Here is a 24,834-nt window from a genome sequence, read left to right as displayed (position 1 = left end):
AGAAGTAAATGCAACTTGTAGACGCTGCCAGGAAAAAAAAAAAAAACAACAAAAAACAACAACAACAACAAAAAAAAACAAAAACAAAACAAAAAAACAAAAACAAAAGCTTACAGAGATATAAGATGTAATATGGAAAGGTCATAAAGAAAAAATGATTTAAACAACTATAGGCATTTATATAGAGATATTTTAATATATTTAGAATAATATTACCTAAATCTAATCTAATACTTGATGTTTGCATGTATTCTTAACATATATTGATTTGCCTGGGCTGAGGTACTGCAGTGAGACTCCCATATTTATTTTATAGTTAATATTTCTGAAAAATTGTAAATATTCAGTTTGCTTTAAAATGAGAATGTTTACAGATTTTTCTGGACTTTCCTAAATAGCCTTAATCACTACACTGGGATTGGACTCAAATTCTGTCTCTCTTGAAACCAGGCTAGCAAGGTACATCCTGAAATCTTTAACTTAGCACATAACACATCATAATTGTTCCACTGATAGTAATACAGTAACATATCAGTTTCTGCTAAAATGGTCTTTCCAGCCACTGCCTCTGTAACTCCAGCACTGTGGGCTGTAAGTATTCAATGGAAAATTCCTCCTATATTCATTATACCTTTGTGTTTTATGTATTTCAAGACTGCCATTTAATTTAGAGAGAGAGACTTGGAGCCCATTCTGTGCCCAGTAAAGTCTGAACAATCTTTTCCTCTGATCCAGCAAACATTTGTCCCAACCTCTATTACCTATTACCTCTGCACTTTAATGTGCATTACTGTTATTATTATTATTATTAATAATCCCCCTTTCAGCTCAATTTACAAGCAGACAAAACACGCATAAAATTCAAATTGATATGTTCTGTATGCGGAAAGTATATAAAATATTTTGCACAGCAATGAGTTATCAATCATAGTCTCCTCAGTACTCTCCATGTCCCAATCCCACTGCAAACAAAACATCCTACTATTTTCCTATCCTATTTTCCTAAGACAAACTTTGCTTTATTTTCCCACTTTCAGACAAAGAAAGTTCAGGGGAGCCAAGCAGCAGCTGGGCTCTCAGTTTGAAAACTGTCCTCTGTGATAGGAGGGCACTTTAAAGTGTAGCAAAACAGAAAAATTGCACATACTCACACATGTAATGCTTGGACACATTGAATGGGCAGGTCAAGGCATTGCAGAAGGCTGCTGTACTTCAAATTTGCTTCCAGTTTGAAAAATCAGCCTATTTAGAGATGGGAAGTCCCAACCATTTTTACTGTCTTGGTTATCATGTCATTCACACAGATGTCAGTCTGTGGTCTCTGATGTTAATGGAGACTGTGTTGGGCACAAATGCAGAAAGAATCAGGTCTTGTATATTCATGTGTGGGATCTTCTCTTTTCCAGACTCTGTCATATCAGTGATACCTATTTGAGAGTAAGAACATGCTTTTTAAAACATAGATTTTATTTGTAACAGTGATTCAAATTTGGCCAGGCTGTGCTAAATATATACAAATTTGTAATTAAAGATCATTAAAATCATATCCTCTTGTTTCTTGTGGAAATATGGCTAATAACAAAACCTGCAAAAACTCTGCATATGTAGACTTCAGATAGACACTCAATACTATTATAATTAAGAAAAGGATTGGATAGATATCAATATTCAAATCAATGCCTAAATAAATCTATCCAAATTTGTATACCAGCAATATAGAGGATGACAGGTGTCTCCTCCTACATTGGTATCTGCAGCTCTGGGGACCAAAAGCAAAAAATTACTGATACAGGAGTCTAGAAACAGAAACAACAACAAAAAAATTAACTCATATAATGATGACATGAACATTGCTTATATCTCTGGAACAATAATTGCTACAGTTTTTTTTTTTTGTGAAACAAACAGTTGCAAATGTTCAAAGAACAAAATTATCTGAGAAAAATGAGACCTTAACTCTTTTCACTCAGTGTTATGTTTTCCCTTGGAGAAGCATAATTATCTGCCAAATGTGGGATTATTCTTTTGTTTAAATCCTGGCTGGCAGCAAAAAAAATCTGCTCTCTGCTAAAATTATCTAATTTTGTAGCTGTCTCAATGATATGTCTGCTTTTATCAAATGATGTCCTTTCTTCCTTGCTAGTGGAATACTCACTGTGCTCCATAAACAGTCAGTTTGCATTATGCAGATTATTTCACAAGAAAAGTGAAAAGGTGGGCTTTTGACAATGATGGAAACAATGAAGCATGAAGAAATCAGGGAAGATCAAACATGCTCATTAGTTTAGAAGTTAAGAAATTGAGGCATTAACAATAACACAGTATCTTTCTTGTTAGTTTCATACTGTATGAAATCCCATAATTGTCACATCAGAAAAAGCCTAATTTACTTTACAATAATCAAATATTTAATAGAAATTCTTCTGTTTTATATCACATGCAGTAGAGGGAACTCCTCATTTATTGTATTACTTTGATGTATTCTTTTATTACTTGAAAGGCCAACTCAAATTGCGGAGTTTTTATGAATATTTTATAGGCTCTGTGTTCTGACTGATAACACTCTGATACATTCTGAGCCTCTGTCTCTATTGTGCTCGAACTACGCCCAGCACAGGAATAGACTGCTGAGGCAAAACCCCAGTTGAGTCATTTTCTATATTCCTTTATTTCCTGTTGTAAGTCAGAGCATCCCTAGAATAGGTACAGGTGCCTCCCAGGGACTTTGTAATAACTGAGCATATCAGTAGTGCAAAGTGATCTCTTTTTCACATCTCTTCTCTGGTTAGACATGCTTTTATTTAGGGTGAACCTAATTTGGGCAACTTCATGTTATAATCCTCGACTTAGTCCAACTTTTGAGTTAGTACAACATAAGACTAGTCTTGATCTTCTTTATTTTCTTGCATTAAATTATAAATGTCTTAAAAACTACTGATGTGTGTTTTAGCAGTTTTAATATTACTCCTTACCTGGTCCATTTGGGTTTGAAGGATAATAATGATACAACTGGATTAATTAAAATTTTAATATTTCTGTATGTCTTATTATGATTACAATACTGATGTTGTATAGATACTGAATTATTTTGATTCAATGGCATGTCAATATTTAGTGTCTTTTCTTCACTATAGGCTTTCTCCCTGTACATCCTGCTAAAGAAAAAAGGAAACACTATGTAGGATATTGTGAAGAAATATTCTAGGCAAAGTAGTGCATATATCAGAGTAGAAAAGATGAAAAGTATATAAAAAAGTGATCCATGCCTGCTCATTATATATTCTCACCATGCACAGCAAACAAAAACGCACACTGAAAATTAGTCAAAATACTACTAAAACCCATGATACATCTATAAATTGCATGTTCAATAATATAGTGGATATAGTCTGTTCCTTACTATCAGTGATAAACAACTTACCAAACTATTTCTACTTGCTCATCCAAGATCTGTGTTGTCCACACTGCTCAGAAGACTTAACATGAAGAACTTCGGGTGTTGGTCTCTACTGTACTGTAACAGGGTTGAAAAAGGAATCTGTCATCCTGTTATATAGCTAACAGCTCCACCTACTCACAGCAATTTTGTATGTACTAACCAACCAGTAAACCAGTATAAATGGTTTAATGACATTTTGTACTTACTTGAGCCACAAAATTACCAATGTTCCTGGATTTGCCCAGCAATGAAATCCCAGTGTCTGAGCTTTAGTGAACACCAGAAGCAGAGAAATTGGTGCCTGTATTTTAACAAGTCATCTTGTTTTCCTCTTGACGAGCAGACCAGAGGTTTTGCTATTCTGAAGTTGTGGGAAGCATCCAAGTCAATTAGACCTGGGAGGGTTTTTGCAGTTCCTCTCCTTCATGTTCTGCCATTGAAGAGTCTAGTAACAGCTGCTGATGTGGCTATCCCTTAAAAACAGTAAAATATCAGTACTGGACAATGTATACAACAACGTGGGTGTACTGTGAGAAAGAGGGAGGGAGGAACAGAGAGGAGAGAAACAAGATTTTAATCAGCTGTATCTATTCTCAAGATAGAGACATGCCCCATATCATTCAGCAGCATGAAGATGCTGTGTTTTCACAATAATCTTTAAGATAGTGGTTAGAAAGAAAAATTAAATATCGCCTGTCTTTGCCCCACAATTTGATAAGGAAATTAGTTCCTGCATTTTTTTGGTAGGAAGCCTTAGCTTATTCCAGAGAAGAGTATATAAAGCCACAGTATTACACCATTAAATAGATTTGGTATTAGTTAGGTATTAAACTTCCTTTAATAAATATTAATACTTGGAAAAATTCTATACTGTGTTAAAAACACAATTTCAAACTCCTTCCCTAGCCTTTTAGCTTATCCAAAACTGACACAGAAAAGAACCTCTGAGATGTATAAAGGCTAAGGGATTTAACTCCTGTATATATTTTTCCTCAAAAAAAATATTAAAACCATGCTTGAGTAATCATTTTTAATGAAAAAAAATCTCTGTGAGTTAAATGCTCATCATATGCCTGATGTTGTGAAAGAAGTGCATCTCAAGACTATCATGCCTAATTACTGCATATTTTCAAGACATAATTAAGGTGAGCAGCTTTTATTCTGGTTAACTGTCACACTGCTGATTTGCAAGTGTGTGCAACTCTTTTACGTTTTTTCTCATACTTTCTTCTTATACCTCTTTCTTGTTGTGCATCAGTACACAGAACTGTATTTTCAATAGTGTTTATTGTATCATGTCCCTGCAGCCCCACTAGCCAATGTAAAAAACAGTGAGGGTCCTGCATGACATGCCCAGAAACATGCATGTAAAGTATCACTTTTTTTTTTTAATGTTCTCTTTACCTATTGCCTCAAATATATATATATATATATGTTTTTTTATATATATATATGTTTTTTTTTTGAGGGGTGGGGTGGGGTGGGGAGGAGGATGGTATCCCGCTCCTTTTCATCAGATGTTTATCTGATTCTGTAATCCAGATCAGTCATGGGTAAGATCAGACCAAGGCAAACAGCAAGAAAAATCAAACCTCAAAGAAATCTTCCAGTCCAGATGCCCCAGGCTCTTCAGAATGCTCAGGGCATTGTTACTCTACAAGTTTTATAAAACGAAACAGAAGAAGCAAAGCCACGTGCCTGCCTTTTTAAATGAGTTCGGCATTATGTTTTCTTTTATAAAAAGAAGGCTAAATCTAAGGACTGTTGCCATCTTACAACCTACAGGCTATTTTCTGCCTGCAAGCTGTGAAGTACGTATAAGGTAGCCTGGAAAAAAAGGCAGCCCGGAGCAGGATATAAGGGTTGCTGTAGCTGCCAGCTGTCTTGCTGGTGCCCCATTTTGGGGCAGGGGCACCTCTATGCTGGTGCTGGAGGTGAGAAATACTTCAAATAAAGTCATCTCTTTAGATAATAATAAAGTAATCAATGAAACTTTTCATAAAAGCATTCCACTTCACTGATTTCAGGGCACTCAAAATCTGCTTACAGCAGATCTGAATTTAAATAAAAGACTCAAACTGTGTCAACTTTTAAATCACTTCTTGTGATTCTTCAAGATACTGGCAACCTGATACCAGAAATTCTGCACCCTTTTATCTGTCTTAAGAAATGGTTATAGAACTAAAAGTCACTTTCCCACTCTTGGACTTCAAAAAAATCAAAAAGATTTAAAAATAACAATTATACAAAGAACATGAGAAAGGTCAGAAGAAAAGCTCTGGTTTCTCTGACTTCAAGCCATGCAGCTCTCTGAGAAGCATATTAAGTATCATTGCACCCAAATAGAGAAACAGCATAGCATCTTTTTTTTTTTTTTTTTTTTTGGGATAACAGAGTAATACATTGAAAACTTTTCTTTTTTTTTTTTTTTTTGGGCGGGGGGGGGGAGTTGATATAAACCAAGTCCCCAAAATAAAGCCAAATTTATAAAGAAAAACAAAAAGAGTTGCATACCACTATATAAAGGTACTGGCTAGTTAGAGCCTCTCAAGGAGTCCTTATTGGAAAGCAAATGTAAGCTCAAAATCCAAATTCAGATAACCACTTTTTTTTTTTTTTTTTTTTTCCAGGCTGCCTGTATGCTTTAGTGTGTCACAGGGTTGTGATTATCCAGATCAGGAATCAAGGAGAGACAATGTTGGAGGCCACTTTCTCTTGCAGCCTGTGTGGGCCTGGCTTTATTTCCCCTGGAAATGAAAGTGTAAGGAACAGAAGGAAAGTCCTTGCTGGTTTACACAGGGTCTCACCTGTGCAGACAACGCCTCATGAACCTGAAAGGCAAACATACCTGCTTCAATTCACATATTGCAAAAATCTTGCTATAATATTCTGATGATGTTTAAATTTAGCAACGAACAAGAATAGGAAATTATAAAAACATTATATAGAATAAAGTTACCTTAGCCAAGGCATTCTTTTATAACCAAACTGCAAAAGCCTTAGATTTCTCTATATACAACACTATAGACACATTTAAAACAGGTAGGAAGAGAGATCACTGCATCAAACTTCAGTCATGGTTAGAAGCTGCATACCTGTAACCCAGACGTAGGAATCTCTTTTAATAACTTCTCCAGCAGAAATTTATCTGAGGTTTCTAGAGTCAATGACTGAGGTGAGAATGAGCAAATCCCTTGTCCTGACCACCAGTGAGTATCTGCAGATTCTCAGTTACCTAACTTGAAATCGCAGTGAGGATCAGAATGCACCGTGTAGAACAATTGCAATGTTTTACTGCAGAAATTGTGAGCTAAATTAATTGATATGCTCAATATGTATTTGGTATTTTGTGATTTGCAAATTGTTGGAAACACAGCAACATGCTGTTTATTAATGGCTTAGCAGGAAGCACGTACCTGCATGTGAGCTCCAGTGTGTCTGGGGAAGAGGAACAGTCCTGTGAGCCTGCAAGATAAGATGGAGATGAGCTGTGGGTTAGAAGACTGATACCACAGGAAGTGATTTTTTTTTTGTTTTTATTTTTTAAGTCATAAACCATCAACAAAAGAAAAAATTGTATTTCTGAGTAGTTTGGTAGAAAAAGAGAAATAAATCCAGCCCATCACCTCTTAAAGTGAGGCAGTTAGAAGCAGTTTATTGTTTTAATACTCAAAACTGGCAACAACAGTAAATATAAAAGCAAACTAGGCACTTCTCCCTAGTTACAATCATGGAAGATATTTGTACCTCCTATGTACCTAGGAGCACCTAGTTTTCTGAAAAGTATAAATATTAGTAACTAAAATACTGATGTTAAATCATAACAGAATAGTTAACCTAACTATATTCCCACCTCAGAAAGCAAGCATTCCTTGCAGACGGCCGCAGCCCATTCCTGGTGATGTCAGTGTGGAATTTCTCAGTGTGGTGGAAAGGACAGGTTGTGCCACAGCAGTGGACTTTGTAGTTTTCCTGAAGCCATGTTATAATGACATATTGACAGATAGCTCTCTGCAGACTTCAAGGGCTCAGATCTTTATTGCATCTACCAAGCAAATTGAATGCAATGCACTCAAAAATTGAACTCTTCACATGGCAGGTTCAGTAATGAACAAAGAACAACAACATTTTTTTTTACTTGTCTTAGTAAAGTAATAATAAGCAAACTCCCAAGTCTCTACATATGGATTCAAAAGTTGAAACACTTGTGTATAAGTATAAAATTCTCAAAATCTTGAACTTGTACATGGTTAATTACTTAGTGCTAATGTACTCAGTGATTTCTTTCCTGGTGAACAGTAACACCTGCTGGGTATGTATTATCATAGTGCAAGAAGCAAAAAGCTTTACTGTTGTTTTCTTCTTAAGCAATAGCTCAAGTGGTGTCATTCACATGTTGTTATATAGAATTTTGTTACAGAGTACTGAAGTGTCTTGCCCAAGGTCACAGAGGATTTATTTACCCTGAGCCAGTGATCACTTAGCTTAGTCCCACAGAAGAATTTACATCTTGGGTAGCAGCTATTTATATTAAATATGTCACGAAGCAAACAATAAAGACGCAGCAACACTGTCATCATCATTGAAAGGAAAGGCACCTTGGAGGGAGGGAGTCGTCACAGAAAGAAGTCCTGCAACAAAGGGGCATTTTAGTGAGAGCAAGGCCAGAGGTTAACTACTGGTGTTACAGAAAGCATAAAGGAAAATTTAAGATTATGGAAAACTTATCTAGTTTCAAATGTAAGTGGATATAGTATGAATCACACCAGAAATTACAGATTCTTACAGCTGCCCTGGTATCAGGCATAGGAAAAATAGTTCTGATTTGAGATTTTATGTTGAAACTATGTCAGACTCCTCCTTTTGTATGATTTTGAAGTGAGAACCAGAGTTAAATATTTCCCTTTTTTTGACACTTTTAAAATCCCAGACTCAAAACAGGACTTAGGACAGCTAAAACTACAACACTGAAGAGCATAAAGAAATTCTGCAGGAGACACTGTGTGTCAATAGATGTTAGCAAACTAGTGAAAATATGAACTTGAGTATTTAGTTTTAAAGGTTTCTATTTGTGTAAATAATCAGAATCACAGTGACAAAAAGGAAATGCAAAAAGATGTTGAATGAGGAGAATGTGATGTCAGACTGAAAGATAATAACCAGAACCCATCTGCAATCACAGGCTATAAAGAACATTTTTCCTAAAGTGCATAAAAAACTAGTTCTTTTTGCAAATGTGTAGATCTTAGCAACATGAGGCATATCTTGGAAGCAATAAACCGTTACTTGTAAAAACAAAGCTTAAAAAACCAAAGCAAAACAAAAGCTCTTCTCCACAGAGTATACTTTCACAATCATTTACAGAGATCTGATATATAGATCCAGTCGACCAAGGGTGTTTTTATTGTACTGAAGACTACACAGTTGTTTGGAGCTTCAAGAGCCACTAAAATATCATTACGTTCATCTAGTCTAATCTCCTGCAGCATACACGATAATATCTCTTAGCCAGGGACACTTGCACTGAGCCTGTCATTTGTGTTCAAGTAAGTATGCCTTCTCACCCAAGCTGAACTGTAGAACTGATCCATCACCATTACTTATGGCTACTTCATTAATTTTTTGTCATTGGCAAATTTTACTAGCAGTGATTACCTTTCAGATTCTTGTTACACTTGTTATTTGAGAGGTAGAATTGTGCTAAACCAAGTGTACTTCTGTGGAAGACTCTTTATAAGTAGTACCGATGGAAATTTCTTAAGAAAACAATTTATTACCTAACAGTTAATCATTCCTTACCTGCTTATATTGCGTTATATTAACTTTGTATAACTTCTTTGAAATACATTATTTTTTATGTCATTAACTTAAAGTATTTCGAAATTCCAGATGACTTGGCCATTCAGATATGAGTATGTGCTTTGAACTTCATTATTCTAACTAATGTGCAAGCTTGCAGTTTAATGGTCAGATGCACAGAAATAACCAACATTTTTAGTGTCCCATAAAATTTTAATATGAATGGCAATAAACAGCTCAACTAGAAAAGTTATAATTTTTAAACAGATTTATGTGCTTTTCAATATTATGTTTTTAGTGCCCTCTTTATTTTTTACACTGTTTTTTCTCAGCACTAGAAGTTAATTCTTCTAATAAGAAAAAGCATGTGCAACAGCATGCATATTCAAAGATTAATTCTATTGCAGAAGTGCTTCATCTCCTGAAGCTGAGGTAAAAAATTTCCATTAAAATGAAGCTTATTTCCTAGACTTGCAGCAATTCTTAGAATGAGAAGAAATGGGACCTCCATTGATAATTATTTTGGTGATGCACAGGAATACCTATACTTTTCCAAGCATCTTCAAACTCAGCCACTTTTTGCACAGCCACAGTTTGCACAGCCACTACCAGCTCCTCTGCCAAGGACACAGCAAGGCTGAGCAGAGCACCTAAGCCCAACCAACACTGACCCTGAGCCTGCAGGACAGTGGAAATCGCAATTTTCTTACATTTGCTTTACACCCTTCCCTTCCCTTCCAGACTCATCCAATGCTTCTTAGACTGAAGTGTCTTCATCATCAAAGAGGAAGAAAGGTGGCCAAAGAAAGGAAACTGCACGAACAGCACTGCAAGTAAACTATTTGGATTTATTCTCAGAATTCTGATTTGGGTCAAGCCAGTCTGATCTCACAGTCTGTGCTTTTACCTTCCATTTCTTGCAGTGCATAAATGCATCCACCACAATCGTAAACTGGTCTCATCACTCTAAATAGCACCAAAGGACTTTTGTGGTTTTTGTTTGTTTGTTCATTTGTTTGCTTTTTCCTGGCTGTTCTCTCCAGGATGAAAATATGTTTTGTTAAATTGGTTCATTTAGAAATGGCCTGGGAAGATACTGAATTGACAACAATAGTGCATTGTTAAATTTATTTGAACAAAAAACATTGTGACATCTTTGTAAAGAAAAAATGGCTATAGACTATTTTAAGTCAATACACTTCTGTGTAGCTACAGATCAGGGAAAACTATAGAGCTTGTTGAGTACAAGTTGGCTGAAAACCTCAGTCTCTATTGTCTTTGTGACCTTGGGCTATTGGTGATTTTAAACTGAGTTTCTGGTAGGTCAAATACAGTTCAAAGGCTGACTGATTTTTTCTTCACCATATTATCCTAGAATAGTATTTTTGTGCAGATTTGAAGCTAAATGAATGTAAGTGGATATATAAAGAACACTCACGTGTGGATTATACTGAGTACAGCAAAGCAAAAATTGTCTCAATATACTTGAAAATAATACTCCCAAATATTTAGAAAAAAGTACAAATTATTAAGTGGAACATTTCTACATATAGTCAGGAGAGTTCAGCTTTGGTGAGATGTATTCAGCCTAAAGTTGAACATCTAGTAAGAAGACCCAAGGTGGCTTTATACCAATTATGTCTTTTATGAATCTGAGGCGTTAGAGATGGACAATTTGACTTCCTTACAACAAGTGTTGTATAAAAGCAGGATCAGAGCTGCCTAAATCACATCTGTGGCATCAACAAAGCTGTACAAGCCAGATAGCAGATAGCACTAGTAACACTTGGCTGCTTCCTACATATCACTTTGGGATTTCCAAGAGACTCTTACAGGTCGTACATTTCCAAATGTTGAGCAAAGATGACAGCAAAGATGGAGAGGTGAAGACAGTTTTTCTACCCATCAGTTTCAACAAGTCTAATCTTATTGCATAAAAATGCACTTTAAATAGCAACTTGATGTAGCATTATTTATAACACAGGCAAGCATCAATTAGAAAGTCACCCATTTAGGATTTCTCTCTGCTGCTTTTCATTAATATAAAAATAAATTACCATCAAAATCCTTAGAAGGAAAACTCTGTGTAAGTGACTTTCCTGAGTTTATCGGAAAAAAAGCCCTACAACAAAAAAGTGAGGTAATGTCCAAAATGTCTACCAGCTTCTTCAATGAAATGTCTCATTTCATTGCCATCTTACTTTTCAAAACAACATGAACAAGTTGTCTCTCCAACCAGGGTGTAGCGCAAGCCATCATTCATGAGAATGCCACAGAAAGGATCACTGTCTTTTGACAACATGGGCAATTTACCAAGCTCAGTATGCATACTGAATCAAGAAAGCTCTTTCTTTTTTTTTTTTTTTTCTTTTTAGCAAGTGAGGAAAAAGCCTTAAAAAAACCCTTCTTTGTAGTGCTCTATTTGCACACATTCAAACCAATTAAAATTTTATATTATTTAATATTTACAACCTGATTATAATGTTTTTGTTATAACAGACACCAAGATGACTGTATGATAAAGGAATTTAGAGTATTCTCTTTTTACCACTAATGTACTGCCTGTGGGAGGACCAGGAGGAGGTAATCTGTGTTCAGTCACTGCTTTAGCCTTAAAATATTCGAAATTAGAAAATACTTCTTCAATCTCTATAACAATATGAAGGAGTAGGAAAAGTGAGACATAGCTTTGCAAGTCCTCACCTATTTAGGAGAGCAGAAGGCACAAGTAAGCCAGGACGTTGTTTAAAACTGTATCCTTAAAACAGGGTTAGCAAGAGAGCAAAGGTGCCAAAGCAAAATCAAACTGAGCATAACAAGGATGGAAGAACAAGCTTATTGGTACCAGTAAGTAGCTTGTGTAGGGTAAATTAGTATATCTTAAAATTTTGTCTCACCTCATTTTGCCAGCTTTCAATGTATTTGTATTTACTCATCTACATCTGAATTTTACTTTACATTTCCATTTACTTATTTCTTGTACTTCCTTTTCACAGACTCTCTGAAATGGAATACAAATGCAAAGTAAGTAGTCGAATGACTATGAAATTATTTCTAACCAAATAACTTCTTATTCAAACTCAAGTTTCTAACTAAATTATTTCTTGTCCCTCACTTGCTGTAAACTAGGAGAACATCAGTTGTTTTAGTCCCACTTACAGGCCTCAGCTTAAGAAATATCTATTTAATTTACATACTTGCTAAAGCAGCACGTTGTTGGCTTAGTCTCTGAAATGTCTCCTCCTTCAATCAAGATTTTCCAGAAGAGTGGGATTATCATCAGTGAACAGGGATTTCCAGTGTTGATTCATAAAGATATATGTGAGACACTTAGTACTTGAACTGAGAAAGTTACTGGTATAGAGCAAGGCTCATGGAATTATGAAATTTGTAATTAATGTTATCTGAAATGAATCTGAGATCAACAGAGCCCTTCTCCTGCCAAAAGACTTTCCTACAAGAGAATCTCAAATTCCATTGTCCAAAATAATTTTAAATTACCTCATGCATCTTAATGTTCCCTAGTAGCATTTCATGTTGTTTAACAGGATACAACATAAAGAGCTGAATTTTCCCTACTAAGCAGTCTAAATTTCTCTGTGCTTGCTTTCATTGTATTACTTATCCTTAGACTACTTCAGGTCATCCTAAACGAGTTTCCATGGTTACTACCAGCAACATACCTCCTGATAACAACATCTCCTGTGAAGCTTCCTATTGGTATTCACTCCTTTTCAGCATTTTCAATGCATTGTTGCAGTAGACAGTAAGTTAAGCATTGAAAAGGTAAAAATGTTGCAAGAACCAGAAGGGTTGAAAAAGAAAAACCAACCCACTTTAAGAAGATCATCATATTTGTGCCTGAAAAAAATAATAAAAATAAAATAAAATAAAATAAAATAAAATAAAATAAAATAAAATAAAATAAAATAAAATAAAATAAAATAAAATAAAATAAAATAAAATAAAATAAATTACTAGACCAGACACATATCCTTCCAATGTTTTATGAAGACAATAAACCAAGAACTGGGTAATATGTTCTGATCATCTGGTTTAGAGAGACTTAAAATACTTGTCTGGCAAAATTATTGCTTTATATAACAGTTTGTTCTTTTTTTTGTGATTAATGACTTTGCTAATTTCTAAGTAGCAACAGTTCCTACAGCTACACTGGAGAAAGCACATTTTTTGGAACTGCTGTTACCTGCTGGTAAGAAAATGACCATCCTGACAGTGTGCTTTATAGAATCCAATTAAATCCTGTCCCAAACTAGAAAGTGCCTAGTGCAGCATTTAAATAGGTAAGAATTTTAAAGCATCCTGTTCTTGTTTTTCTAACTCATTTGCACTATATTCCATGTGAATCTTCAGACAAGATAAATTGCTTTTGTTTGAAATTAATTTACTGTATAAACACATATTCTTACCAGATACCTTTGAAAGCAATCATACTTCCTCACGACTCCTTTTGGTGGTTCAGATGGTTTTTACAGCTTGATTTTTTTTTTCCAAGCTCAGTGCAGTAGAAGTACATTGTGCACACATCTTTCAGTGTTTGATCTTTTTCATTTACAGAGCTTGGTCACAGAACAAGGATGCATGAAAATATAGCTTTGTTTCACAAGTATAAAAATGAAATTTGTAGTCTTCAGATAAGGAAACTGAATAAATTTTGACTGTTGTAGAAGTCTGATTTTTTTTTTTTCCTGTCTAAAACAGAAGCAGAAAGCTGGCAGAGCTATTTTGTATCCAGAAAATGGGCTTCTTTGCAATGTGATGGTTAAACACAACACTCAGCCCACTGCTACCGCTTCTTCAGCAGTTTCCTATAGCAAGTAATAGGCAGAACAACATCCGTAACCAAGCACAAAATACAGATCCAACCTGTGCTTCAAACACACTGGATCGGGGCAAAGGAACATTAGGCAAAATACTGGAGTTTCCACACTTTTTAAAAGATGTCTTCATACCTTTAACTTTTCTTTGTAAAACAGGAGGGACTAGGAAAATAATTGCCAGGTCACCATGCTTTGAATGAAGAAAGAGAACCAAATTTTTAAGAGTTTTAGGAAATCTATCGTAGGAAAGAAGTTGTTTTATTTCCAACTGCCAAAACTTAAAGCTGCAAAAATCTCTTAAAACATGCATGGGACAAAAAATGCTGAAGCGGTAGCTGGATTTTGAGAGAGCATCTGCCAGAGATTTGTATTCAATTGTATGAACTGGACATATGGATTGAGTTACATTATGTGAAAAGAGTTTGGCACACAGAAACTGAACTTCTATAAAAGCCAAGGAATACAATGCAGATGAGCAAGGAAGACAAAGTCTCCCAAACTGAGGTAGAAAGTGAAAGAAAACAAGATCAGAGAGTTGTGACATGTTGTATCGTACAATAGAGGACAGTGAAAGTAAATTCCTCAGAGCACTCTTGAATAAATCTAGAGCTTAGTGCCATATTCCAAAAATAAATGAGAACAATCTGTGTACAAGGAGGTTAACAGCCAGTCTGTTACTATAAACTCGTTCAGTTTTATTTCTAAATCCTATTATTGTGGTTTTGGATTGTTGGTTTGTCTTCTTTTTTTTTTAGAAGAAACATTTCACTGTATCGGGCCAAAGACAACTCTATTAGCAATAAAGACATTTCAGAATTGAGTAAGGCCCCTTTAGCAAACACCAGAGGCTCTTCCAGTGAACCGTAGGTAGAGAGGACACAGCCTTCCCACCAGAGAGCCAGTCCACACTTCAACAGCTTCTTCTCCCCATTATATCAGCCCTATGGTAGATGGGGGTCTGGCTTTCACTTGTAACTTCTTGCTTCCTGAGCCTTTAGTTTGACTTTTATGCTTTGTGCCAATATTTTCTTCTCTTCCCCAGCTTCTGGCTGCTGTTGCACAAATGTGGATGTTCTTATGTTCTTTCCCAAGCTTTCTGGCTCTGGAAGGAGGTGAAGGGTTTCATGCATACCTTTTCTTTTGCACAGATGTTACTGGCAGAATGATTATCTTACTGGCTTTACTACTCGATTACTGCTCAGAATGGTGCAGGCCACAAAACCCCCTTTACAGCTAGATCTTCATGGTATTTCCTTATCAATGAAGTTGAAAAATGTGAAGGTCAATGTAAAGGTAATATTATCTGGTCACAAGCTTATTGTGCACCCAACAACCACTTCAGCCATAACCCAAATCCCATGTACCAAAGTCTGAACATCTCTAAGTAGATCTTTTTGTACTAGCTGCTAAATTACTCCTATGATCCTCCAGTCAGATCCCTTGGGCCAATGATACAGAATCTACAGTTTCTCAACAATTTCATGCTTGTCATTTTTTCCTGGAATCACTGTCAAAGAACAAGTCTAAAAATGGTAAAAATTCCAGGATCCACAAAATGGCACTGTAAGAGAAGTCTGAGAAAAAAATGAGGTTTTACGCTCTCAGTCTGATTACCTCAGCCTAACTACAGACTAAAATTAACCTTGGGTTTAATATGAATTCTTAAAGTTTGTCTGTATATTATTTCTTCATGCAGCTGTGGGCTCAGGACTTCTACAAAAAGACAGAGACATGGAGAAAGACAGTCAAGGAAACAGGACTGGCAGTACCCAACGTAAGTCTGAGGAACTGTGACACACCACAGGAAAAGTACAGAGCAAGTTTGGGTGATGACTTTGATCAACTCTATCTTTGACTTTTAGTCAGTCTTTGTAATTATTGTCATTTTCTTTCATTTTATTGTGGTTTTTCAAAATGTATCTGCACTTTACAAATGCTGTTTTCCTCAGTTGAAAGAGTCCAAACAAACAAGCAGAAAACCAAGCCAAAAGCACAACCCCAAAGTACATATTATTCCCAGCCATACACTCAGAGGGCAGAAAGAAAATGAAGCTGACCATGTTTCTGTGGTGTTTCATCTGAGCCTGCCAACCCAACCAATGCCTGTTACTGTCTACACACCTACCCAGGCAAACATACACCAGCCTCCAACAGGCCCAGGTTCCTGGGAAGCTGAGGGGAGTGCTGTGCCAACAGTGTCTGGATGCCTGAGCTGCCTTCCCTATGAATGGTTCACGCTAAAGTGAAAGACAAACTACTATTAAACAGAGGATCTAAGACCACAAAATCTCAACTTTCAAGCCAGCACCATAATATTGATGCATTATCTATAAAAAAAGATATGAGGTTGATAGTGCTTTCTGCAGAAGTAAAACACAGGTAGGGACTGAAAAGCCATTTATTGTTCCTGTAGTGGAACACCGCTTTATGATCTGAAACCAACATCTGCCAAAGAGGTTATCATTCACACATACAAATGAAGTATACTGCAAGATTGAAATATTAATTAACCGATTGTTTATTCAATTATATGCTGTGTCCCTACTCTAAATAAACAAGCTGAATAAGTTTTTGAAAGCTCTCAGCCTAAAGAGCCTGAATCGTATTATCAGCTATTAAATTAAACATTTAGTAGGCTATATTTCTTTGAATATCCTTGAAAGGATATAACCAAGAGTCTGTGGTACTTCAAAACCAGCACTTTTAAAACATTTTGGCATTTTAAACAAAATTGCCCTGAAATTTTTAAGAGCCTAAATATGCCTAGAGATTAATTAACTTCACTTTAATTAATTAAACTTAAAACTTAAAATTAATTAATTAACTTTTTTAATGCTTTTCCAGCAATTATTTATATAAAGTGCAGGGAATCACTCAATAAATAAGAGATGCTGTGTCCAACAGTGTAAGGTCTTCTTACCTTAAATCACAGGCAATAGAGTACAGTGTGAAATTCCTCTCTACCTCCCCCAAGAGCACTATTACCAGGCGTAATGTTAGAATGGACTGTAGAAACTTTAGGTTTCCATGCTGCCACCACAGTCACCTTAATAGTTCAGAGACTACTGTGTTAGTAATTCCATGGCACTGACTGCTATAATTCGGTTTATATGAAAAGAGATACTATAACATGTCAGTGGTGAAAGTAAGAGGAGACTCATGCCCAGGACCAACAGCATTTACAATTAGAAAGTTACAGTGACAGGCAGAGCAGATGTATTCAAACACAGAAAACACCTGGCAAGTGTCACTTTACAGTCCAGCATGTGCAGAAATGTTTTCATAAGTGATGAAGTTTACAGCAGCACTCGAATTATATCTTTTTACTACACGAGAAACTGGCTGCAACAGCAGCTGCAGGACAAAACTTTGTCCACTGGCCAACTACACCCTTCTGAAGGGTGAAAAAAATGCTCAGATATTCAGAGTTTAAAACTAGGATATATGTGCTGCAGAATATTCATTGGTGTAGCACTTTCATTTACTAAGACAAGTGCTTCATATTTATATTTGGCTCTTGGACAAAGATTTCATTAAAAAGATTACCCCAAAATAAACAGCGAGAATAACTGTATCCCACATAAATCTCCATCTCCCTCTAAATTACAGACAGCATAAAGCCTATGGAACATATATCACTTAAAAAAAAAAAAAAATGTTGTCCCTGTTGTATAACAAAGCAAAGGTGGAAGAACTTCAAAAATAAACAGACTGCTTACCCCTCGAATAAGCAAAAATGGTCATTATGGGAAGCATCATACTCATACCATATGCCAAATAGACTCTTGTCTGTTTTCCTTATTTCTAAATGAAATCTCAGATATATTTTACACACTGCTCAAAAAAGATCAGCAATTTTTCCCTTGACTGCACAAAGGCCTCAGAATCAGAAATATGAAACCTACGTGAGCCTGTTCCCAGTTTTCCTTCATTATTTCGTCTGTGGTTTTGCCATGAGGACTAAGGTGGAATGGCTTTGTCCCAGAAATAGGCTGAAGACTAACTTGGGAGGGTTCAGGAAAGCTGTTTATACCAAACTTTTTTCCCAGTGTAATACACCCCTCGATCTACCACTGGAGGTGGTAAATAACCTATAATCCCTGATCAGCTGTGAGAGAAGCGAGGTGCCATAAAGCTGCTAATGTAGTCTGAAAATTCATGTGGCACTAATAAGAACCAGCTTTTGTCACAGAAGTGACATGAAGGCAAGTCAGAACCCCCAGTCCATAGCGAGTAACAACAGCATTTTTCTCCTGCAGACATTATGTGCGACTTGGGACAAGAGAACAGACCCTGCTACCTGATTCCAAGACTTTCTGGTGCATGTGGGAGAGAGGATGAATTTGACATGGGAGCAACAGGAGGGAAAGGATAAGGGTTAAGCCCAGATGGACAGAGACATTTATTTTGGTGCTTGAAACTGAGCTCTGTTCAGATTACAGGCCATGTTTCACAGCATCAACATCCTTCAGTCATTCTTGAATTAAAACAGAACTGGCAGGAATTCAACCTGGGTGATTAACTCTCAAAATTTCAATGTTATTAAAGAAGAAAATAAGTACAGCCCAAATGAAAAAGCTCTGGCTGTAACTGAGAACTAAGAAGTCGAATGTGTCACAGCTATGAGTCCTTGAAGCCCCTGAGGCCGTGGTGATGATCTGTGCTTGCACTCATTGGAGGCACTGTAAATCCAGCCTGCCCAGGGGAGTGTTGTTCTGAGTTCAATGGATCAAATTAGAACTTACGGTCTTCAAAGCAGATTTACTAGGGGACTAACGGGTTTTCAGCATTTCATGCTCCCTCAGTGACACTTCCCTGATGTGTATACAGGATTTCTGGGTAAATGGCATGCGAGTCAGGTAACTGTGGTGGTGGATCTGGACTTCTACAAAAAGCCTGGTTTTTGTATGTCTCTGCAGATGTACTCTACAGAGAGAAACTGACCGCACATGTAAAAGGTGTCCTGATGTTTCTGGATGCTACCCATGAATCCAGATATTTTATTTCTTGTGGATGCACGTCTCCTGAGATGTATCTCTTCAGATATGCCCTCTCAATTTCTCACTTAGTACAGAGGGAAATGAAATGCAAAATAGGTGTGGATTTCTGTCTGTGCAGGTTTGCAGCCTCAGGTCTGTAACGACTGAAGTTTCTGTAGCTGACATTAAGAAAGGCACAGGCATACACTAGGGAGAGTCAAAGAGCCACAAGCTCTCAGTAAGAACCATTCTGGAAGGGGACAAATGTAGTAAAACGGATTTTGCAAGCCATCTTTCCCAAAACACAGAAGGCCAGTACTTCCCTGCTCTCTGGTCTACTACGCGATCACCCTGGCAACATCAGCACCCTAGAGAGATACATTAAAATTTCTTAAAAGAACACTTTTTTTTCTAGTGTTTTAGGTAGTTTAGTCTCAACTACAAATTCACTGCAGCTCTGCAAGCTGAGATGAAAGGTGCAAAAAGCTTTAATACAAATCTAGAAGTCCCAAAGGAAAATTCTCTGTCAGCAGCAAAGTACTTGCTGGCAGAGAGGGTTCACACTCAGGCCACAGGACTGCAGCTCCCAGGCCCTGGCAGGGGAGCACAAGCGTCCCTGTCCCACCACCACCTTCTGATGGCACCTGAGCCTTTGGGTCACTTCTGCCCTGAACTGTCTGAAGGTTGCCACTTTCCTCCTCTTCCTTCCATGCTCTGTTACTTTCTGATGGAATTCGGAGCTGCTTCACCTCACCCCTGCCTTCCACACTATACTGCAGAGCCATGCTCACCAAGTGAAGATGTTTCCTTTTCCACGGGGTAACCTCTGGGACTCTTTCTGGGCCTTTAATGACCTTTACCATGCCAGAACAGCGTAAAGGAGGCCACTGACCTACTTTCAATATTTATTTCTACAGAATGACCTTTTCTTTTGCTTCATAGGTTTTACACTGGTTATTCCATCTACTCTCTAAGCCTTGTGCCAAAGCTGGAAAAAAAAAAAAAAGAAAAAAAAAAGAGGGTGATGACACAAGCAAAGATCTGGCATCCCTAATATTTAATAAGGCAGAAGACTGACCGCTTAAAAGGTAGGACAGAAGGAATACAGCTGCCAGTGGATATAGCTATCTACCTACTCTCCCCTCGGTCTACTAGGAAGGACATCTAATTTAAATGTCAGGTTTGGTCTTATCTCTGCAATAGATATAAAACAGCTTTTGTTGAGTTTATCAGTAGACCTCACGCTACCTATTTATGAACCTGTTTTCATAACCACTGTTTAAGTAGCAGCAGAACTCCCCAAATGTGATGAGTTTTTTTGAGGTCAGAAATATTACATCTGTTCATGAATAGCTTTACCTGACTTTATTGGAGGTCAGTCCAGTCCTCTTTTTTAATAACTCCACTATATTCTTGAAAAGCTTGTAGAAACTTTTAAACTCTTTTACATTTTCCCTTGTGATTTAATATTCATTCAGCCTGTTATTTTATTGGATTTGCTCTAAACTTACTTTACTTTCACAAAGGATTCAGAAATAAACTCTTGCCAAAAGTCCCTACATGAATATTTTCAAAAGGGCAGCCAAAGCTGACCCCAATTACATTTTTTCCTATGATTTGTATGATACAAAGGAGCAATACCTGGGAATTAATCTTTCTCTCTTTGACAGCAATTGCAGCACATCCAGAGACTACACCTATTTGATAGCCTAACCTACAAAAATAATGATTAAACATCAAACTACTTACCAAAGCAGTGTATTCAAGCTACTAGAGGACTGTTTACAGCACAACAGGAGAGAAATGACAAAAGAATTTATCACTGTCGTATCTCTGTTTCTTTTACCTTTTCTTGAGGTATATATATGTTCTTGTCCTGTGGAGTGCGCTATAGTAAGGTGTGTACCTCCCTTAAATTGGAAGCTGGTTATGAGTAGACAAGTTGGTGCTGAATGCTAATGCCAATCAGGGCTTTCTGCTTCACTCCCTTTTCAGCACCTGATTGCTCAGGGAGCAGCTTTCTGTACCATAGCACTTACCGCCTTTCCTGCAGTGACAGCGATTTAAAATGACTCCAGTGATTCCGACATTTCTTTTGAGAGACTCTCCCCAGGTCTGATTGCAGCACAGAGACATAAAGCTACAAAATAACCCCCTACTTAATTTAAGCCAGCAACACTGACCCAAGTCAAAGGTGTGGTTGTCTTAAAAAGTTGTATGCGCCCTGGCTCCCTATGAAGGATGGCTCCATTACTCCATCTTTCCAGTTCAATTCAAAGCTAGTCTGGTGTAAAACATGGCAGAAAGGCAATGATCCACCACAGCACTTAAGCATTTCTTTACAGTTCCTGCATTGTTCCACTGAAGTTAATGTTACTCTTCTCCACATTTAGACTTATGGGTATGCAGTTTGTCAGTTAGCCCTTATCTGGATTTTAGAGTTTTGACACCTCCTGCAATGTTCATGTAAATTGTCAGAGCATTTTTAAATACAGTTGCAAAATCTGGTTTGCTCTAGATGGTATTTCTAAGTGTAAAGGTAAAGCAAAGAATATACAGTGATCTCAATTGGGATAGAATGGCTGCATCATGTTTTAAGGAAAAATGTGAGATTAGTCTTTTTTTTTTTCTCTCCTCCCAATATCCATTCTAGCCAATTTTTACATTGCTTTTGTTTTGCAGTCTAATAAATCATAGTTAGCTATATAGGTTGATGTAATGTTATTGTAATGGTCTGAGACAAGTGCTGGTGCGTTAGTTATGAAGATGAGAATGTGTAGGCAAGGACTCATTAGCGTTAACTAATGAATCCTCTAACAAAGTCACACACAATTGAGAGGAATATAAGTTACCAAATCCTTAAGGCTCATTGCACTGACATGGTGGTCTTTAAGGGAAGCTTTGTGGCTTTTTTTGTTGTTGATTGAACGTAACTATTCACTGCCTTCCTTGCTTTTAAGAGGCAACAGTCCCTGAGTATGTTTCTGAACTGAGCTATGGTTTATGGGAGACCTGACTTTTATATGGAGTAAAAGCCAGATTTGCCTGGGAGTGATCTAAAATGCACTCTTACTATGCTGTATCAGCAGTAAAACGATGTGATCCGGCAGAGATATACAGGTGTATTTTTCTGAATCTATGAGACTTCATAGCAGCAATGAAAGCCCTTAACAGCTAAATGAAGTAGGTCTTTGTACTTCAAAAAACAATCAATCCCTTGAAGACCTGAAGGAAAGCACAGGTAAGCTTTGGTTTCTGCTGAGGCTGAGAAACACGGTAGGTTACAGGGAGAAAGCTGGTGTGAGCTGCTCTCATCTCATTAATACATTGTTTCCCCTTCATTTCATAGTTTCCCTATAGCTATGAGCCCTTATTATTGTTTGTTTAAGAGCACTTTTTTCTCCAGATTCAGTGATCCTCTCCACCATCCCATGTGAGAAAGATCCGCTGCAAGGGGAGGATTGCAGCTATTTAATTTTTGCATTCTTTATGTCATATTCTTCTCAGAAGTCAGTGGGTCAGAAGAAGAAGAGAGGAGGCTGCATTTTTTCTGGAGAGCTGCTGAGTAAATTCAGGGGAAGAAACTTCAAGAGCCTTCAGGGACAGTGTGGGCAGACCTGGAAGCTGGAACCTGAATGCTTCGCTGCAGCTCAGAAAGTTGTGGAGACTCAACTGCTAATCATAGAAGCAACAGGCAGCTTGCAAAGACTGTCATAGCCTTATGCCACTGGTTTACAAACCCTTTTTATTTCCATTTTCTTTTAATTTGTTGTTTTGAATTTTCCTTATTTAACAAGGATTTTAGTCTAACAAGATCTGCTTCTAAGCTCTACTTGAATCTGTCTCCCAGGGCTATAAAGGTCTGGCCAAGCACACAAGATTACAAAGCATTTCCAGAGAACACTATCCTGGCAATGAAAGAAGAGGAATGCTGAGGCTCATAACATCAATAAGTTCAAAAGGTGCAAAAGCGAGAGGCCTCATGGAGTATGCTTTGGGCACAAGAGATCTGGATACAATTTTCAACTTCAACATGTGTCAATTCACTTAATCCGTTTTTTAATCTATGCCTCCACCTATATACTGGGGATGGTGGTGTGTTCCACTTCTTTGGCTTTTTTTTTTTTTTTAGTTACTAACATGAATAATGCTATTAATTTACTGATTGACATTCATCAGAAGCATTGAGAAAAGTGTTTTAACTGTTTGAAACCTTTACAGAGATGCAATCTCCCTTCCCATTCAGCTTCAATTCGAAGCTGTTGAGTTGGCAGAAGTCATCTCCCAGGTGAGGTGAATTTCCCTGCTTAACTCATCCCCACTACAGGAGGAGAGAGCAGCTTCTCTGCCCTACACTAGAATGTGTAAGGAGAGAATGCACCTTCCTCTTTCTGTCCTTTCTTATTGTCATAGCTGCACATTTAACAATTTATTTTTCCTGCCAAAATAGTCTTGCTCTACTTTGAAGAATAGGTTAGCAATACCAGTTGGGACTGTGGGCCAGTAAGAACACTGACAAACTCAGAGGGAAGAAACACAAGCACTGCAGCACGCACATTACACACAAAATGAGCCAGCTTCAGAGAGCTGGCTGACTCAGCATTAGCTAATGTATACATTAAATAATTAGGATAAAATATTGCCAGGATATATGGAGTAACATACCAGGTAAACCACATACCAGCATAAATAAATGAGACTTCAACATTAATAAAGTATATAAAGGAGGATACCTTCAAGATTAGCAAAGTAATGTTATATTCAGTCTGTTTTTCCTCGAGGATTCATTTGAGAGTTTAAGTTAGAAAACTAATCTTGATATGTCATCTTGATTGAATATAAATTCTTGCTTCTCTAGATATGACTGGAAAGCTATGTTTTCTTTAGCAATCCCTCCTAGCCTAGATAATTTGGAGTAGAAAATAATTTAAAATACAGTTGATTCTTGGAAGACCAGTTCTCATGAAAGCAGATCCTTCCCCTTCCTACACTGTAACATTTTTATAAAGGCACAAAGTAGATCATGGCACAACTGGGTTGACATTCTGCACCCTAACGAACCATTACTATAAATGCCCATCAGTGGGTAATAAGTGCACAGTGTGAAAAACATGCGAAACCCCTCCCTCCTCCCCAAATCCCTGTCATGACAACCCACCCCATTTTTATTAAAAATACCAGGATATGTTTCTTACACACACACACAAAAAAAAAAAAGTAAAATAAAGATAAAATTAAAGTATTTAAATCTCTCCTTTCTTTTAAGGAACAGAGTGAATGGATACAATGGTTGGCTGTCAAAGAGGAAGGGAACAAAATCTCCAAGGAAATAAAATAATTTATAATCTGATTAATTTTGGTCATCATCCTCTCATTTTGTAAACCAACAGAAGCAGAACATAACGTGGAAGCTGCCAAAGGGCTGAAGAAAAACTGAATATCAACTCTACAGTTGTTTGGGAAAAAAAAAAAAAAAAGAAAAAAGAAAGCTCCTGGTGAAGACTTCCCTGGACTAGCAAAGAGCTCCACTTGCTGGCAGATGCAGCCCCTGAATTATTGCTTCCCACTTAATTATGGAGCCAAAAGTAAGCAGCAATACATCAATCACCCGGTCGATCAAACCAGAATAAGAGAATTACATTGCTTAAAAGTACCTGGTGACAGCTCACATCCTTTCAAATATACTTCCTGGTTTGAAATGAAACTTCTGTCATGAACAAGTACATAGAAAAAATGTAAAGTGGCACTTAAGCAAAGTGGCGAAGCAGAGTGAAGG

General features: G+C 37.0%; 2 protein-coding genes across 18 annotated transcripts in view; one reads left to right on the top strand and one right to left on the bottom strand.

Moving 5' to 3' along the window:
• The window catches only part of LOC308199637 (uncharacterized protein), a gene marked incomplete at its 3' end in the record, with an annotated part of 64,822 nt that extends 40,277 nt beyond the window's left edge, over positions 1-24,545 (top strand). Inside the window, exons 2-6 of one of the 8 annotated variants that reach the window (XM_080604070.1) lie at positions 9,980-10,071; positions 12,235-12,262; positions 15,776-15,853; positions 20,001-20,146; positions 22,566-24,545. In XM_080604070.1, the coding sequence (XP_080460196.1) occupies positions 9,980-10,071; positions 12,235-12,262; positions 15,776-15,853; positions 20,001-20,135 (333 nt within the window). Of the gene's footprint in view, positions 1-9,979; positions 10,072-12,234; positions 12,263-12,869; positions 13,002-14,834 lie in introns of those variants that run through there. The other 7 variants (XM_080604066.1, XM_080604069.1, XM_080604072.1 and 4 more) reach the window with 7 other exon arrangements.
• LOC308199635 (uncharacterized protein) overlaps positions 1-24,834 on the bottom strand; it is a 305,939-nt gene that overhangs the window by 40,163 nt on the left and 240,942 nt on the right. For all 10 annotated transcript variants that reach the window (XR_013954765.1, XR_013954766.1, XR_013954767.1 and 7 more), the window contains exons 15-21: positions 12,136-13,099; positions 7,293-7,484; positions 6,856-6,904; positions 6,247-6,270; positions 3,646-3,912; positions 3,422-3,514; positions 1,152-1,427 (exon numbers count right to left, since the gene is read on the bottom strand). The gene's annotated coding sequence lies outside the window, so the exon portion shown is untranslated. The remainder of the gene's footprint in view (positions 1-1,151; positions 1,428-3,421; positions 3,515-3,645; positions 3,913-6,246; positions 6,271-6,855; positions 6,905-7,292; positions 7,485-12,135; positions 13,100-24,834) is intronic.

Source organism: Anser brachyrhynchus, assembly GCF_964034855.1.
Source record: "Anser brachyrhynchus genome assembly, chromosome: 9".
Classification (NCBI taxonomy): Eukaryota; Metazoa; Chordata; class Aves; order Anseriformes; family Anatidae; genus Anser; species Anser brachyrhynchus.
This window is presented reverse-complemented; position numbering and strand designations above follow the sequence as displayed.